The sequence below is a fragment of the Myotis brandtii genome, unplaced genomic scaffold, assembly GCF_000412655.1.
Source record: "Myotis brandtii unplaced genomic scaffold, ASM41265v1 scaffold112, whole genome shotgun sequence".
In the NCBI taxonomy this organism is placed as follows: Eukaryota; Metazoa; Chordata; class Mammalia; order Chiroptera; family Vespertilionidae; genus Myotis; species Myotis brandtii.
In genome coordinates, this window is record NW_005353838.1 from 7,032,399 (window position 1) to 7,048,210 (window position 15,812).

Below are 15,812 nucleotides of genomic sequence, written 5' to 3' on the forward strand. Positions count from 1 at the left end.
CCAGCCTGATTACCCACAACTGCCCTCCCCTCTTGGCCTCTAACTGCCTCTACCTCAGCCCCGCCACCATGGCTTTGTCCAAAAGAACGTCCGGAAGGTCTCCTGAAAGGTCTCCCAGTCTAATTAGCATATTACCCTTTTATCAGTATAGATATAGGCCTGGTGCAAGGGTTGGAGCTGGATGGTTTGCCCTGAAGGATGTCCCGGATCAGGGTGGGGGTTCCCTTGGGGAATGGGGCGGCCTGGGTGAGGGGCCTGTGGTGGTTTGCAGGCCAGCCACGCCCCCATGGGGTGAGAGTCCCTGCTGGGGGTGTGTGGCCAGCCTGGGCGAGGGGCTGATGGCTGTTTGCAGACTGGCCAAGCCCCCCATCGGGGACCCTCACCCCATGAGGGTGTGGCCAGCCTGGGTGAGGGGCTGAGGGCTGTTTTCAGGCTGGCCACAGCCCCTTCAAGGTGGGGGTCCCCACTGGGGTGCTTGGCCAGCCTGGGTGAGGGGCTAATGGCTGTTTGCAGGCTGGTCATGGTCCACGGCGACCCAAGCTCCCAGTCCCTCCTTTTTTTCTTTTCTTTTTTTTCAGCGCCTCCTTGAGCGGAGGGAAGCAGGTATCTGGGATTTATTTATCCTCTATAATTGAAACTTTGTAGCCTTGAGCGGAGACCAGGACTGGCCAGGGTGGGCGGGAAGCTTGGTTTCCTCCATTGCTGGGGGCAACCCAAGCCTCCTGCTCGCTCCAGCTCCGTGGCCACCGCCATCTTGGTTGGGTTAATACTTGCTCCTGATTGGCTGGTGGGCATGGCTTGTTGGTGTAGCGGAGTGACACCAATTTGCATGTTTATCTTTTATTAGTGTAGATCATATTGTGTGGTATCATAGATGGTAAAAATCACTGACTTATTTTTATCATCTACACTAATAAAAGACAAAGATGCTAATTGACCGTACCTTCGCTACGCCCATCCACCAATCAGAAGAGTATGCAAATTAACCCAAACAAAGATGGCCATTAAATTTGCATACTGCAGGCGGGGTGGGGCAGCGCCATCCGCTGCTTGCCCCACCGCGGGATCGGGCCTGCCATGTGCGACCCGGGGAGGCGGGGCAGGCACTGCAGGATCAGGCCTGCCATCTGCCACCTGGGGAGTGGGCCTAAGCCAGCAGGTGGTTATCTCCCGAGGGGTCCCAGACTGTGGGAGGGCACAGGTAGGGCTGAGGGACACCTCCCCGCCCCGCCAGTGCACAAATTTTTGTGTACCAGGCCTCTAGTCCTATATAATAAAGAGCTAATATGCAAATGGTCACCACGCCCTCACGCCATCACCCTGTAACGGCTCAGACACTCAACACTGGGGAGAGAGGAATGGGGACCAGCCTGGCACAAATGAGCTTGCGAGGGAGGAATGGGGACCAGACAGGCTGCGGCCTGGGAGAGGGACAAGTCGCCTGCCCTGTGGTCCCGGGCACCAGCGACTGTGTCTGCACCTGCGGTCCAGGAGAGGGACAAGCTGCCTGCCCCGTGGTCCTGGGCGCCTGCACCTGTGGCCTGAGTGAAGCTGCCCCCTCACAGTTCCCTGCAGCTGTGGCTGGCCTGGGTAAAGCCGGCCGGGTCCTGGGTTCCTGTGGCCAGCCAGAAGGAGGGAAGCCCGGGTCCCGGGTGCCTACGACCGGCCGGAGGTGGTTAGGGGTTATCAGGCCAGTAGGGGAGCAGTTAGGGCGATCAGGCAGGCAGAGGGGTTAGGGGCGATCAGGCAGGCAGGAGAACGGTTAGGAGCCAGCAGTCCCAGATTGCGAGAGGCAGTCGGACATCCCCTGAGGGGTACTGGATTTGAAAGGGTGCAGGCCGGGCTGAGGGATCCCCTCCCCCCATGCATAAATTTCGTGCACCGGGCCTCTAGTAATTTTATCATAGAGTTTAGTGTTTTGAGATATTCTTAGATATTTACCAACATTTGTTCTCACATTTACACCCCACAGAGTGGTTAAGTAGTTTGCTTAAAGTTACTACTAAGCAGCAGAGCAGAGGATCCAAATCAGGCATTTACTAGCCCCATCGTTCCATAGCCTGTGCTCTTCACCAATTAGTACACTGCCTCTCTGAACTTATGGTTCCCACTGTGTGGAAGGCTGTTCCTTTTGCCTAAGATGCCAAATGCTCTTCTGTCAGATCTTGCAAGCTGCATCTTTCCTGTCATTTAGAGATCGCAGTTTAACATCACTTCCTCAGAGGAGCCCTTCCTCACCACTTAATTAAAAGTTACTCCCCATTCAGTTCTTATCACAGTATCCAATTTAATTTTATCATAGAACTTATAAATACTTAATATTTTCTTATTTATCAGTTTATTTTTTGTCATTTCCAACACAATGAAAGTAAGGACCTTTTCTGTCTTAATATTGTATTCCTAGAACCTAGAAAAATGCCTGGCACAGAGTAAGTGCTCCACAAATAATTGTCAAATAAGTGAATTTATTTTACCCTTACTGATGAACATTTAGGGTTGTTTCTAATATTTCACCACTATAAATCTTTAAGCAACTACCTTACCATTTTCTTATAAATTCCTGGATGTTGAATTTCTAGGTAAAAGGATATGCACGTTTTTAAGGCTTTTGATACATATCATCAAATGACTTCAGAAAGGCTGCTCCAATTTATCAATAGTGGATTAAAATGTTAATTTTACCACACTTGCTCCAACACTGGGTGTAAAGTTCTTTTAAGACTTTACCAAATTTGATGGGCAAAAAGATAATATTATTTTATTTTAATTTCTTTGGTTATTATTATTTTTTTGTTAATTCTCACCTGAGGATATTTTTTCCCCCCCGATTTTTAGAGAGTGCAAGGGAGGGGGAGAGACAGAGAAAGAAACATGGATGTGAGAGAGACACATTGATTGGTTGCCTCCTGTGCGCGCGCACACACACACACAGCATCAGAGGTGGGGATGGAGCCTGCAACTGAGGTACATAGGCATCCTTGACCGGAATCAAATCTGGGACCCTTCAGTCTGTGGGCCGACGCTCTAGCCACTGAGCAAAACCAGCGAGGGCCATTTATTTGGTTATTAATGCTGTTGAAAATGTCATGGCTGTAACGGCTATTTGAACCCCTCCTTTTGTAAACCACCAATATTTATGTCCTTTGCTCCTTTGAGTTTGTTCATCTTTTGACTTGAAGGAACATTTTATATATTAGGAATATTAATATATTAATATTAGTATTTCAATAAAGGTAATACTTTTCACTCAAGGGTGGTTACATGTGTTAAAACTTGACAGGAGCAAAAAAAAAAAATTGAGCATTTTCTAGAGTGAATTGAGCATTTCATTCACTTATTTTGAGAAAGTTCATTTGATTGAAGAATAGTTCTACAGTAAAACCCCACCATAAGTGGGGTACAAAAACTTTGATTGCATAAAATGAATGATTGAGTTATTGTAAAGTTAATAAGCATAAATTCATGGCTGAAGAAGAGCCAATCTAGTTTCATTATATCTGAATTCAATGTTTTCAATACTCTTAAAAATAGGATAATTAAATAGCACAAGTTCTTTTGTTTGTGGTTAACAGACTTTCTAATATAGACTCAAGAGAAAGCAGTTCTAATCGATTACTAAATAAAGGGCTAAGTCTGGAGTCTATCCTACTCATTTTCTCAGAAGCAGGATCAAAGATGAGGCCAAGGAACAAAGACAGCTACTATCACTGACCCACCCCTATCCAACACAGGAAATATGCAATTGTAAGGGCACCACAAGGTTGGAGTGAAGGAAAAGATGAGAAAGATGCAACCCTTTCCAGAAAACAGAATATACCTTTTATATATAATAACAGGTTCCTGTGACTAAAATTAGTGGTCAGAAATATGTGAGCCAATGGGTTCTTCATATATGACCTACTCCACCCCCGTATTTCTTTGGGGCTTTCTTTCTTTCTTTTTGTTAATCCTCAACAGAGAATATCTTTTCAATTGATTTCATTTTTTTTTTTAAGAGAGAGTGGGACGGGGAGAGACAGAGAGAGAAACATCAATGTGAGAGAGACAGAATGATTGGTTGTCCTCCGCATGCTCCCTGATTGAGCCTGCAACTGAGGTGTGTGCCCTTGACTGGAACTGACTCCTCAACCTTTCAAACCAGCTATGGCAGGGCTTTATTTCTTTTGAGGCCTCTCACCTTTCTTTCACCAAGTGGGTGTGTGGAGGCAGGGGAGCAAGGAGCATCAGTATGTGGGCTTTAAGATACCTGCATTGTGGCATCCATGGGATATTCTTTTTGTCAGAGGTTCTCAGATCAAGGTCTGTATCAGCATTCTCTCACCACTGAGCAAATAGTTTCCCTTTACTTAAAATGTGGCTTGTATCTTTTTTAAAATAGTAAGGATTTTAAAAAACTCAATTATAATATTGTATCTGTGTACTTCTTTTACCCATCTGACATCCATAACACCATTAAAGAAATAGTGTCAAACTTGACACTGAATCAAATTTCTAAACTCCTAATATGAGAATTGGCATCTTGAATCCTAAAGCCTGCATTTGGCTTGCTGGAAGGAAGCAGGATCTCTAGCTATAGAACAGAGGCTGAAGGTCATATGCTGATTGAGGGTGAATTCTGGGCTCTGAGGTGATAGTGGAAGCCACAGGGAGTATAAAGAGGTGCATTAGAGGCCTAGATGAACTGAGGACGGGGCTTCATGCCCAGAGCATTTGCTTCAATAGAGCCGTTCTGCCTTTATCTGTTCTATATACTGGGTTTCATATAAGTTATCTTTTTTTAAAAATGCTGAATACCTCTTGAGTAAGGATACTATCAAATCCTTATTTTAAAATGAAGAGTTGAAGCTCATAAAAGTGAAATGACTTATGTAATGTTATAGGGTTAAGCAAGTTAATTTCTATTATAATTTATTATGAGTTATGGTTGGATTAGTGTGGCTGTTTCAATAATATCCTAACAAGGCACTGATAAATTTAAGTTAAAACTTCTGTTTTAATATCCTTTTATAAAAGGAATCCAAATGACACAAAACAAATTAGACTAATCTTTCTTAAGTAGACAACAATATGCAGAAAGGCAAATAAAATTTTTAAGTAAAAACCAATTTTAACATAGTTAACAGTTTTTTTGTTTTTTTTTTTTTTAATATATTTTTATTGATTTCAGAGAGGAAGGGAGAAGGAGAGAGAGATAGAAACATCAATGATGAGAGAGAATCATTGATTGGTTGCCTCCTGCATGCCCCACACTGGGGATTGAGTCTGCAACACGGGCATGTGCCCTTGACCAGAATTGAACCTGGGACCCTTCAGCCCACAGGCTGATGCTCTATCCACTGAGCCAAACTGGCTAGAGCTAAACTCAGTTTTGATTTTATCTCTGAATTAAGGTGACTGCTGAGGCTTCTAGACCAATCTACTTTTATAATTCAGGAGGACATAAATATAGAAATAACCATTTCTTCCTGCTATATTTAAGTTACTAACCTGATAAACTATGTTTAATGTCTTTCACAGGGGCCCTTGGCTAGGAACATTAAATTCAATTCTAATATACTGCCTTTCAAATTCAGAACACATGATCATAGTTTCCTATTGACCATCATATTTTGGGATTGTGCCTTAGTCAAAAAGCCCAACCCAAGCCAAAGATAAAATGTTATTTGATCTTTTCTTATTTGTCCTTGGTATATATTCTAAAACAAACAAATCATATCTAGTGCTTACCTGAGCCATCAGTGGGAACTGAACTTGCATTGATTCCAGAAAGACCAAACAAAGGACATTCTCGATCTGTGTTGACATGACCCCATTTGTGACATTTAATGCACCTCACATTTCGAACCTGAGAAATAGTGAACATTATTTTGGTTATTAAAATATTAAGAATCTAACCAACATTTGGCTCCCTACTCCTTGGTAGATTTTAAATTAAATTATTCTAATTTTAAAAAGATTTCCAGAGAAAGAGACTCCATAACTATATTTTATAATCCTATATAATGAAAGGCTAATATGCAAATTGACCAAACAGCAGAACGACTGGTTGCTATGATGCACACTGACCACCAGGGGGCAGACACTCAATGCAGGAGCTGCCCCCTGGTGGTCAGTGTGCTCCCACAGGGGGAGTGCTGCTCAACCAGAAGCCACTCATGGATGATGAGCACAGTGGCGGTGGTGGCGGGAGCCTCTGACTGCCAGCTTAGGCCAACTCCCCGCAGGGAGCGGGCTTAAGCCATCAGTTGGACATCCCCCGAGGGCTCCCGGACTGTGAGAGGGCACAGGCCGGGCTGAGGGACCCCCCGCCTTCCCCCGAGTGTACGAATTTTGTGTACCAGGCCTCTAGTTTAATATAAATACTAAAATCTTTTACTATAAAGTCTGCCTAAAAACTAAGCTAATTCTATTCTTTTCTTTCTTTCTTTTTTTTTTTTTAATATATTTTATTGATTTTTTTACAAGGGGAAGGGGAGGGATAGAGAGTTAGAAACATCGATGAGAGAGAAACATCGATCAGCTGCCTCCTGCATATTCCCTACTGGGGACGTGCTCGAAACCAAGATACATGCCCTTGACTGGAATCGAACCTGGGACCCTTGAGTCCAAAGGCCGACGCTCTATCCACAGAGCCAAACCAGTCAGGGCTATCTTTTTCTTTTTGACTCTTATTTTGTGGCAATAAAACAATGTCATCCAAGAAAGAATGATAAAATTCCAAAAAATAATTATGTCATGGCTTAAGCTTAAATTCTCAAATTTTGAGCTAATTCTTCAAATTCCTTGAAAACTGCAGAGACCACTGTCATTATAAGCCTCACTATAAAACTTTGATTTCTATCTTTCATCAATCTATTACATTTAATGTTTTCTCCTCTAGTCCTTCGATTTTCTGATACAAATAGAAACCATAGAACTCCTTTTCAGCTTAAATACCTTTTGGACTACAACGTAAAGTATTTACTAGATAAAAAATATTCTTACAGAGTAAAATATATGTCACTTGCCTGAATACCAAAGGGCTGATCTCGGATGTTCATGTCATCTTTGGCATATCTATTATGTAGAGAAAAATGTGCAAACACAATATTAAGAATAATTTAATAAACAGCAGTTATCCTGAAAAAGTTCTATAGTTCTACCAGTAAATATATTACAAAATGTATAACTGTAATAACTATATAGAACTATAAAATCTATTTAGTATTTCCAAACACCACTTAGTTATTAAGTGTCCAGTCTAATTTTTTTTTAAAAAATGAAAAAGTAAAATAAAACTAAAGACTATAATCAGGCAAATTAATTGCATAAAACAAATCACCTAAAATACTTTTTCGTATTAGATGCCTTTAGTGAATGAAAAAAAGAATACAAGATGGGATATCAGATAAATTGAATGATATGTATTTTATCTTAAAAGAAAACCAGTCTTACTTTTCTCGTGGCGCTCCTTTCTGCCATTCAAATTTGTATTCAGTCTCTCCTTCTGTTTCTTCTTTCTGAAAACATTCATTAAAAAGTCTTTCAATTTTTCATAAAATTATAATCTACTGCAAGTAAATTCAAGCATAGTAAATAGTACTTTACCTCTTTATTTTCTTGATTGCATATCAAAAACACGGGGGAAAAAGGTAGAGCAAGTTAAAAACTTCATAAAAGTCTATCATATACTATACTATGATATTTAATTATAACATGTAAGAATTTATTGGTTTGACATTTTTCTTCTTTCACAAGATAAAATTCAAATCACTAAAGGATAAAAAACAAAATTAAGTAAGAGATCATATTTAACAGGCATGTAATCTCACTAAAGATATATACATAAATTATAAAAGAATAAACACACTTCTGATGTTGAGATTTTTTTCCTCCCCAAAGGACCAGTCATGAAATATAACTAGATTATAGACAAATATTTTTAGTATTTATTCTATTGATTACAGCATTTATACAATAGCCATTTTAAAAGATAAAGAGCAACTTTCATAACAGTTCTCAAACTTTTAGTTGCAAACATATCAAAGACTTAAAAAAAGAAATGAGGTGAGTACCTTTTTTAGCTCCTGGTGGGGCCTCGTACATGAAATTAAGGCCATTCTTTACACGTTCATCTCCCATAAGCAATCTAAATAAAAATAAGACATAAGGGTAGCAATTTTATGTAGGAGGAAAAAATTACAGAATAACTGTCCCTCAACCTTTAAAATTCTAAGGGAATTAAGGTATTGTAATAGTTTCAAAACTTTACTTCACTCATTAGATGAAATCTGAAATATCTATGAGTCTACACTGATAAAAATAAATGACTAAATAAATAAATGAGGAAAGGGAAAAGGAATTCAAATTAAAAAATATAGCGGTTTGGCTCAGTGGATAGAGTACTGGCCTGAGGACTGAAGGGTCTCAGGTTTGAATCCAATCAAGGGCACGTGCCCAGGTTGCGGGCTCGATCCCCAGTAGGGGGTATGCAGGAGGCAGCTGATCAATGATTCTCATCCTTGATGTTTCTATCTTTCCCTCCCTCTCCCTTCCCCTCTGAAATCAATTAAAAAATATATTTAAAAAATATATAGCGGGAATGAGAGAAAGAGAAAATCACCGTTAGAAAACCACAGTAATAATTGATGTGAACGCTAAATTTAGCACCAATAAATGCTAAAACTAGTGGGCAAAAGTTCTAGGAAAAACAGGATATTTGCATAGCTTCAAATATTAATTAAGTACCAAGGAAAAAAAGTAACTGTTTTTTAAAGATAAAGAATAACCGCACTATGATCTGCTGTAAACCTACTTTTCCACCCACACTCTTTTTATTGGTCTAACTCAATTATTGACTGTTTCCTGAACATCTTTTCTGCTCTCTCACTGCACTGATCTGTAATAAGCTTTTAAAGAAATATTTTTGTGAGAGGTGTCAGTAGTTTGAGTGTTAAACTTTTATTGTTCTTCTAAGCTTTGCCTCAGTTGGAACTTGATCATAGGCTATATATGCTCACATCAATATATTTTATGTGAATTATGGGTAAATGGCCATCTACAAATATAAGAGTAAAGATAGTTCAGAGGGAATAGAATCCTATCCTTAAGACATTCAATTCAAGCCCTAACCGGTTTGGCTCAGTGGATAGAGCGTCGGCCTGTGGACTCAAGGGTCCCAGGTTCGATTCCGGTCAAGGGCATGTACCTTGGTTGCGGGCACATCCCCAGTAGGAGGCAGCTGATCGATGTTTCTCTCTCATCGATGTTTCTAACTCTCTATCCCTCTCCCTTCCTCTCTGTAAAAAATCAATAAAATATATTAAAAAAAAAAGACATTCAATTCAAAAAGGCTAACTTAATATATAATTCAGTAAGGGATCATTTTCATGCAATTGATTATTCTAAAATCACCAGCACTGTCCTGGCTGGGTGGCTCAACTGGTTGGAGCATCGTCCTATACACCAAAAGGTTGCAGGTTCGATCCCTGGTTGGAGCACATGTGGGAGGTGACCGAACCATGTTTCTCTGTCACATTGATGTATCTTTCTCTCTCCCCACTACTTTCTCTCTTCCTTTCTCTCTCTAAAAATCAATAAAAAGATATCATTGGGTAAGGATTTTAAAAAATAATAAAATTTAAAAAATAAAATCACCAGTATAATGGAATTTCTTACCTATTATCATACGATTCTTGTTCTTTAAGATATTGTTGCATTAATTCTTCTTGTTTTTTCTTATCATATGATATTTTTTGTTCTGCCATCCATACCTAAATTAATAAAGTAAAAAATTTAAAATAGGACGTTTGCTTTTCTTTTATAATAAAATATCAAATGCTATTGTATATAGTTTACAATATAATCTACTTTGGTCATAATGACACCATTACAAAATAACAGCTGAAAAGTCTGATTTGTGTCTTTGGGCAAGTCCTTAAATACAACCATTCAAAAGAACTAAAATTTCAAGCAAAAATGTCAAACTTGAGAACTACTCTGAGCACCTGAAACAACAGCTTTTTGCACTCAGTCCCTGTATTATTTCAGAGAGAATAACCATCTCTCCACATGTAATATGTCTAGACTAGAAAACACACAGGTACAACCAGTAGGGTCAAACAATGCCCAGGGGTGCCACTGACACAGCAAGAAAGGAAAAATGGAGGACAAGGAAGAGGAAGAAAAGGAAATGAAATAAAAGATAGTTGTAGAATAAAGGGAAGAAACAAGAGAGGAAACAAAGAGATCAGAGAGAGGTGTGTCAGATGTCTCAAAGGCACCAACAGCACAGGTTGAATGTGTCCCTATGTGAAATTCTCAAAACCATAACAGTGGTGAAGGTAAAAAGCGCACACAGCTTATGCAAGGATATTTAACCATGTTACTTCCTGAGCCTAAAAGGTACCAATGCCTTCCTATCACCTTTAGAATAAAGGACAAAGTATTTAACAACCATTCAACAAAAACAAGTCAAACTTTTTCTCCAACAAGCTAATTTTAAGAAGGTAAATTTGTGGACAAATACTTACTTTGATAAAATTATAATTAACTATGGGTGAGGGCAGATGAGTATGGGGAGGAGGATGTAGGACAAGACTGCCATTTTTCAATTTCAGGAGCAAAAAAAAGGTAGTTATTAGTATTTTAGTAGTGCTGAGATAGGAAAGTGCTGAGGACACAGCTTGAGATGTGAACAAGAAAGGTTAATCCTATCCTATATAATAAAAGGTTAACATGCAAATAGACCGAACGGCGGAACAACCAAACAACTGGTCTCTATGACGTGCACTGACCACCAGGGGGCATACGCGGAACATAGCGGCAGGATGGTGGAGCAGGTGAGCGGGGGCGCCAGACCACGGCAGGGCACTGGTCACTGTCATGGGGGCGAGCCTCTGGTGGTTACTGAAAATTCTTTGCTCCCATGCGCTACAGTCCCGCCCAGCACTCGCACACTGCCAGTGCTGGAGCTGCTGCTCACACCGGCTGCTGGCACTCAGTGCCAGTCCTGATCGCTCGGCGCCGTCAGCGGGTGGGAGGAGTAGCTGCTGGCCCTGATCGCCCCTCAGGGCTTCTCTACCCACCCCTGCTCCCTAGGGGCGATCGGGGCAGCAGCTGCTGCTCACACCCACTGACAGCGCCGGCCCCGCTTGCACCTGCTGCTGGCACTGGCCCCAATTGCTCTGCGCCGTCAGCGGGTGTGAGCAGGGCTGGCGCCATCAGCGCATGGGAGTGGCTGCAGTGGGAGTGGGGCTGCCAGCAGAGATGGGACTGGGGCCCGCAGCAGGAGGGGCCAGGCGGGGATGTGGAGGATGGGCCAAGACCCACCCCTGTGCCCACTGCAGCCTTGCGGCCCACAGTTCTTTTCAAGGTGCATGAATTTGTGCACTGGGCCCCTAGCATGGAGATAAAAGCAAAAAATCAAAATGAAAAGAATCCTTCAGGGACAGAATATACCAGACATTTATTTTGGTATAAGTTCCTGACGTCTCTTCCACTGACTTCACACTTACCAATGTAGAAGAAAAACGTACACTTAGGATAGGCAGTAAAAGGTACATGTTTGTTTCTTAGCCAGTTTGGTTCAGTGGATAGAGCGTCGGCCTGTGGACTGAAAGGTCCCAGGCTCGATTCTGGTCAAGGGCACATTCCTGGGTTGTGGTCTCACGGGCTCGATCCCCAGTAGGGGGTGTGCAGGAGGCAGCCGATCAATGATGTTTCTATCTCTCCCTCTCCCTTCCTCTCTGAAATCAATAAAAATATATTTTAAAAAAAGGTACATGTTTGGAATTTTCACAGTAGCTTAAAATACAAACAGTTGCAAAAGAGAAACGCCTAGCAGAATAACATATTAATAACAATCTAATGAATAACATATCACTTCTGACAGAATGACTACCATTTATTTGCTTTAGATTTCATAAGGTTATTTTACTTGTCTGAATTGCTCGAGAGCTTAAACACATATTGAGTATTCATTATGGACTGGAATAAAAAGTAATAAAGCACATTCTTGTCTTCAAAATGCTCAGAATCTGCTAATAGAAAACCATACTAACTTTTCTGTAATTTTAAGCTCTGTATAATAAAAAAATACATGAATTATATAATATAAATAAATAATAACAATAAAGTTTGATATTTGGACAACAGAAATATGTACAAGATAACAAAATAGAATAAGACAGTGATTAACATTAGGGACCAGGAAGGAAGGCTGGTATAAGGGAATACTTTACAGCAACTTTTGGTTTTAAAAAGTTATTTTTTCAAATTAAATCAAGGGTAGCCAATGTTATCTATTTCTTGTATATCTATATCCTTCCAAAGATGTTCTAATGCACATATACACAAAAGGATATACAGGGTAGTGCAAAAGTAGGTTTACAGTTGTGAGTACACAAAACAGAGTTTATTCTTATTATTTAATTATATTATTTTCCATATAAACAACTATAAATCTACTTTTGCCCCCGCCCTGTGTATATAAAACAAACATACATACATAATCCTTTTTTTAAAATCCTCACCTAAGGATATGTTTATTGATTTTAGAAAAAGGGGAAGGGAGGGAGAGAGAGACGGAGAAACATCGATGTGAGAGAAACATTAATCCGTTGCCTCTGAATGTACCCCTACCGAGAACTGAACCTGCAACCTAGGCATGTGCCCTACTAGGGAATCAAAACCACAACCTTTCTGTGTATAGGACGCCACTCCAACCAACAGAGCCACACCAGCCAGGGCCACACATTTTTTTTTCTCACTCTTTTCATATATGGTAACATATATTGCATACACATGTTCATATACACACAGAGAATATGTATAAAATAAAATTCTATACCATGGAGATCATTCAAGATCAGTGAATAAAAAGCCTTCTTGTATTTGGGGGGTGGGGGTGGGGCAGAGAGCTGAACATCATTCTATTGTGGGGCTATATCATCATTTATTGAACCAATCTCCTGCTGCACTAATGAGCATTTAAAAAATTTCTAATCTTTTGCTATTAAAAACTCTATTGTTGCCGAAACCGGTTTGGCTCAGTGGATAGAGTGTCAGCCTGCGGACTGAAAGGTCTCAGGTTCGGTTCCGGTCAAGGGCATGTACCTGGGTTGCGGGCACATCCCCAGTAGGAGGTGTGCAGGAGGCAGCTGATTGATGTTTCTAACTCTCTATCTCTCTCCCTTCCTCTCTGTAAAAAAAAAAAAAAAATCAATAAAATATATTTTAAAAACTCTATTGCAATAAATAACCCTGTACACAAGCAACTTCATACATGTTAAACAGGTTTTTAAAGAGGATCAGAATGTTGCCAAGGAAAAAACAGGGCAAGATTTTAAAAAATATATATATTTCTTATTGATTTCAGAGAGGAAGGAAGAGGGACATCCGAGAGATAGAAACATCAATGATGAGAGAGAATCATGGATTGGCTGCCTCCTGCAAGTCCCCCACTGGGCATCGAGCCCACAACCGGGCATGTGCCCTTGATCGGAATCGAACCTGGGACCTTTCAGTTCCCAGGCTGACGCTCTATCCACTGAGCAAAACCGGCTAGGGCTAGGGCAAGGGCAAGATTTTACTGGCAGAGGAAATAACTCAAAGACCCAAAGGTGTAAAACTGGAATTAAGTAGTTTGACATTACTGGAATATAAAATCTGAACTGGGAGAATGGCAATTGGGGACAAAGAAGGAAAAATAAACTGGACCCAGATTACTTGGACTTAATCCTGTAGTATTTTAATAAGGAGTGGGACAAGATCAGAGTTTTGCTTTAAAAAAACTTTTCTATGGAAACAACCCAAATATTCATAAACTGATGAATGGACAAATAAAATGTGCCATATCCACACAATCGAATATTCAGGAATAAAAAGAAATGCAATATCGATACATTCTACAACATGGATAAACTTTGAAAACATTATGCTAAGCGAAAAAGGCAATTATTTCACAAAAGACTACATATTTCATGACTTATATGAAATGCCCAGAATAGGTAAATCCACAGAAATATAAAGTAGATTTGTGGTTGCCTAGGGCTGGATAAGAGGGAGGGTTAAGGAGAAATGGGGAGGAACTGCTAACAGATATGGGTTTTGAGGGGGTGGGTGACAGAAATATTTTAAAATTGTTTGTGGTAATGATTCATAAATTCATAAATATACTAAAAACCACTAAACTGTGTACTTTAAATGGGTGATTTTATGGTATGTAAGTTATATCTCAGTAAAGCTGTGAAATAAAAGTTATTCTGATGACTATGTAGAGAACAGATTTGAAAGGGGTCAAGACTGGAGGCAGAAAAATCAGTCAGGAAACATAACAGTCCAGGTGAAAGATAATGAGAGTCTAAGCTAAGATACAGGCAATAGTGACAAAGAGGAGAGAAGGATTCAAGAGATATTTGGGGGGTAAGACCAATCGAATTTATTTGCTGACTAGATAAAGGGGTTATGGGAAAGGGATGAATCTTGAATTCCTGGCTTGGATGACTGGGTGAAGGATTGTTACTACCTATATTTCCTACTCATATGAGATAGGAAGTATAAAAAGAAGAGCAGATTTTGGATGAAAGATAAGTTCCATTTCAGATATGTTGAGTTTGAGATGCCTGTAGGATACCTAGATGAAATTGTTAAGTATATAGTTGTTTTGAGGTAGGGGAGACACCTGGGGCTGTAGATTTGAGAGTCATGAGTGAAGAGGGGGTAGTTAAAACTATGAATTTGGATGTGACTGCTTGGGAAGCATATAGAGTAAGCAAGGCATAGGCCAAGAATGCAACTCTGTATTTGGGAGCAGGCTAAGAATAAGTATATGTGTAGGGAAAATTAATATTTTATTGAGCACTCCCTCTAGATGGTGGGCACACACAGTGCTAGGTGGAACTTTGTTTCAAAGCCTTTATCTAAACCATCTTATTTAACCCTCATACCAATTTTACAAGTCAAAGCAATTGACAATGATCATTCCTAATTTATAGATTAGGAGACTGGAATGAGGGAACGATTTTGTGCAAGGTGTCAGGGCTAAAGGCGACTGTGCTGGAAAAACTAGAATCTAGGCCTGATTCCAATGCTCAGACTCTTCCTACGTCATCTCTCCTTTCCACTGCTATAGTACTGAGCACGGTTTCTCTTCACTGCGCCTCGTAGACACATAATTGATCACTGAAAAGCCAAACTTCAACGAGGTCATCGGAGCGATACTACATTATCGGGTAGGATAAAGAGAGGAAGCAAGGGGCTGACTTTATTTCCACGTTAAGATCTACCTTATCTTAAATAGTAAGTTTTCTCTGTACAGTTTAGCAGCGCTCCGAAACCGCGATCCTGGTATTCGAAAAGGCAAATCCAGAATCTCTTGAGGAAAGGAATGAGGAACTCTATCAATCTTCAGATCTTATGGATTTACATTCTTGCAGACAGAGTCGACGGAGCAGACCTGGCCGCCTAAACCCGAGGGCCAGCTTTGTCAACAAGTTTCTCAGCGGGGGTGAAGGGGCAAGAACACGAGAGCTTTGGGCCTGGCGAAGAAGCGACTGTCCCAGGGATCCAAGAGACACCAGCACTCCCATGTCCAGCACGCCCTGGGAACCCAGTCCAAGGGCCAGCACCCTCCCGGGCTCCCCGTACTCACTTTCTTGATGTTGGATTTGGAGGCGGGATGAAAGTCCTTCTTGCACATGAAATTGGCGAAAGACTTCCCCATCTTGGAGGCTGAGCTGGAGAAAGCCGCCGCTAGGTCTGAGAGCAACGTAAACAAACTCTGCCGCCTAACCGGAACTGCGCTTCCCTTCGCACGGGGCACTTCCGGGGTC

At 40.8% G+C, this 15,812-nt stretch overlaps 1 protein-coding gene across 1 annotated transcript in view; it reads right to left on the reverse strand.

The window, feature by feature from the left end:
- The window catches only part of CIR1 (corepressor interacting with RBPJ, 1), a 31,858-nt gene extending 16,059 nt beyond the window's left edge, over window positions 1-15,799 (reverse strand). The window contains exons 1-7 of the mRNA XM_014546056.1: window positions 15,632-15,799; window positions 9,658-9,752; window positions 8,055-8,128; window positions 7,588-7,598; window positions 7,435-7,499; window positions 7,008-7,056; window positions 5,728-5,845 (exon numbers count right to left, since the gene is read on the reverse strand). Of these exons, the coding sequence (XP_014401542.1) occupies window positions 5,728-5,845; window positions 7,008-7,056; window positions 7,435-7,499; window positions 7,588-7,598; window positions 8,055-8,128; window positions 9,658-9,752; window positions 15,632-15,703 (484 nt within the window). The 5' untranslated portion in view covers window positions 15,704-15,799. The remainder of the gene's footprint in view (window positions 1-5,727; window positions 5,846-7,007; window positions 7,057-7,434; window positions 7,500-7,587; window positions 7,599-8,054; window positions 8,129-9,657; window positions 9,753-15,631) is intronic.
- Window positions 15,800-15,812: the final 13 nt, after the last annotated feature.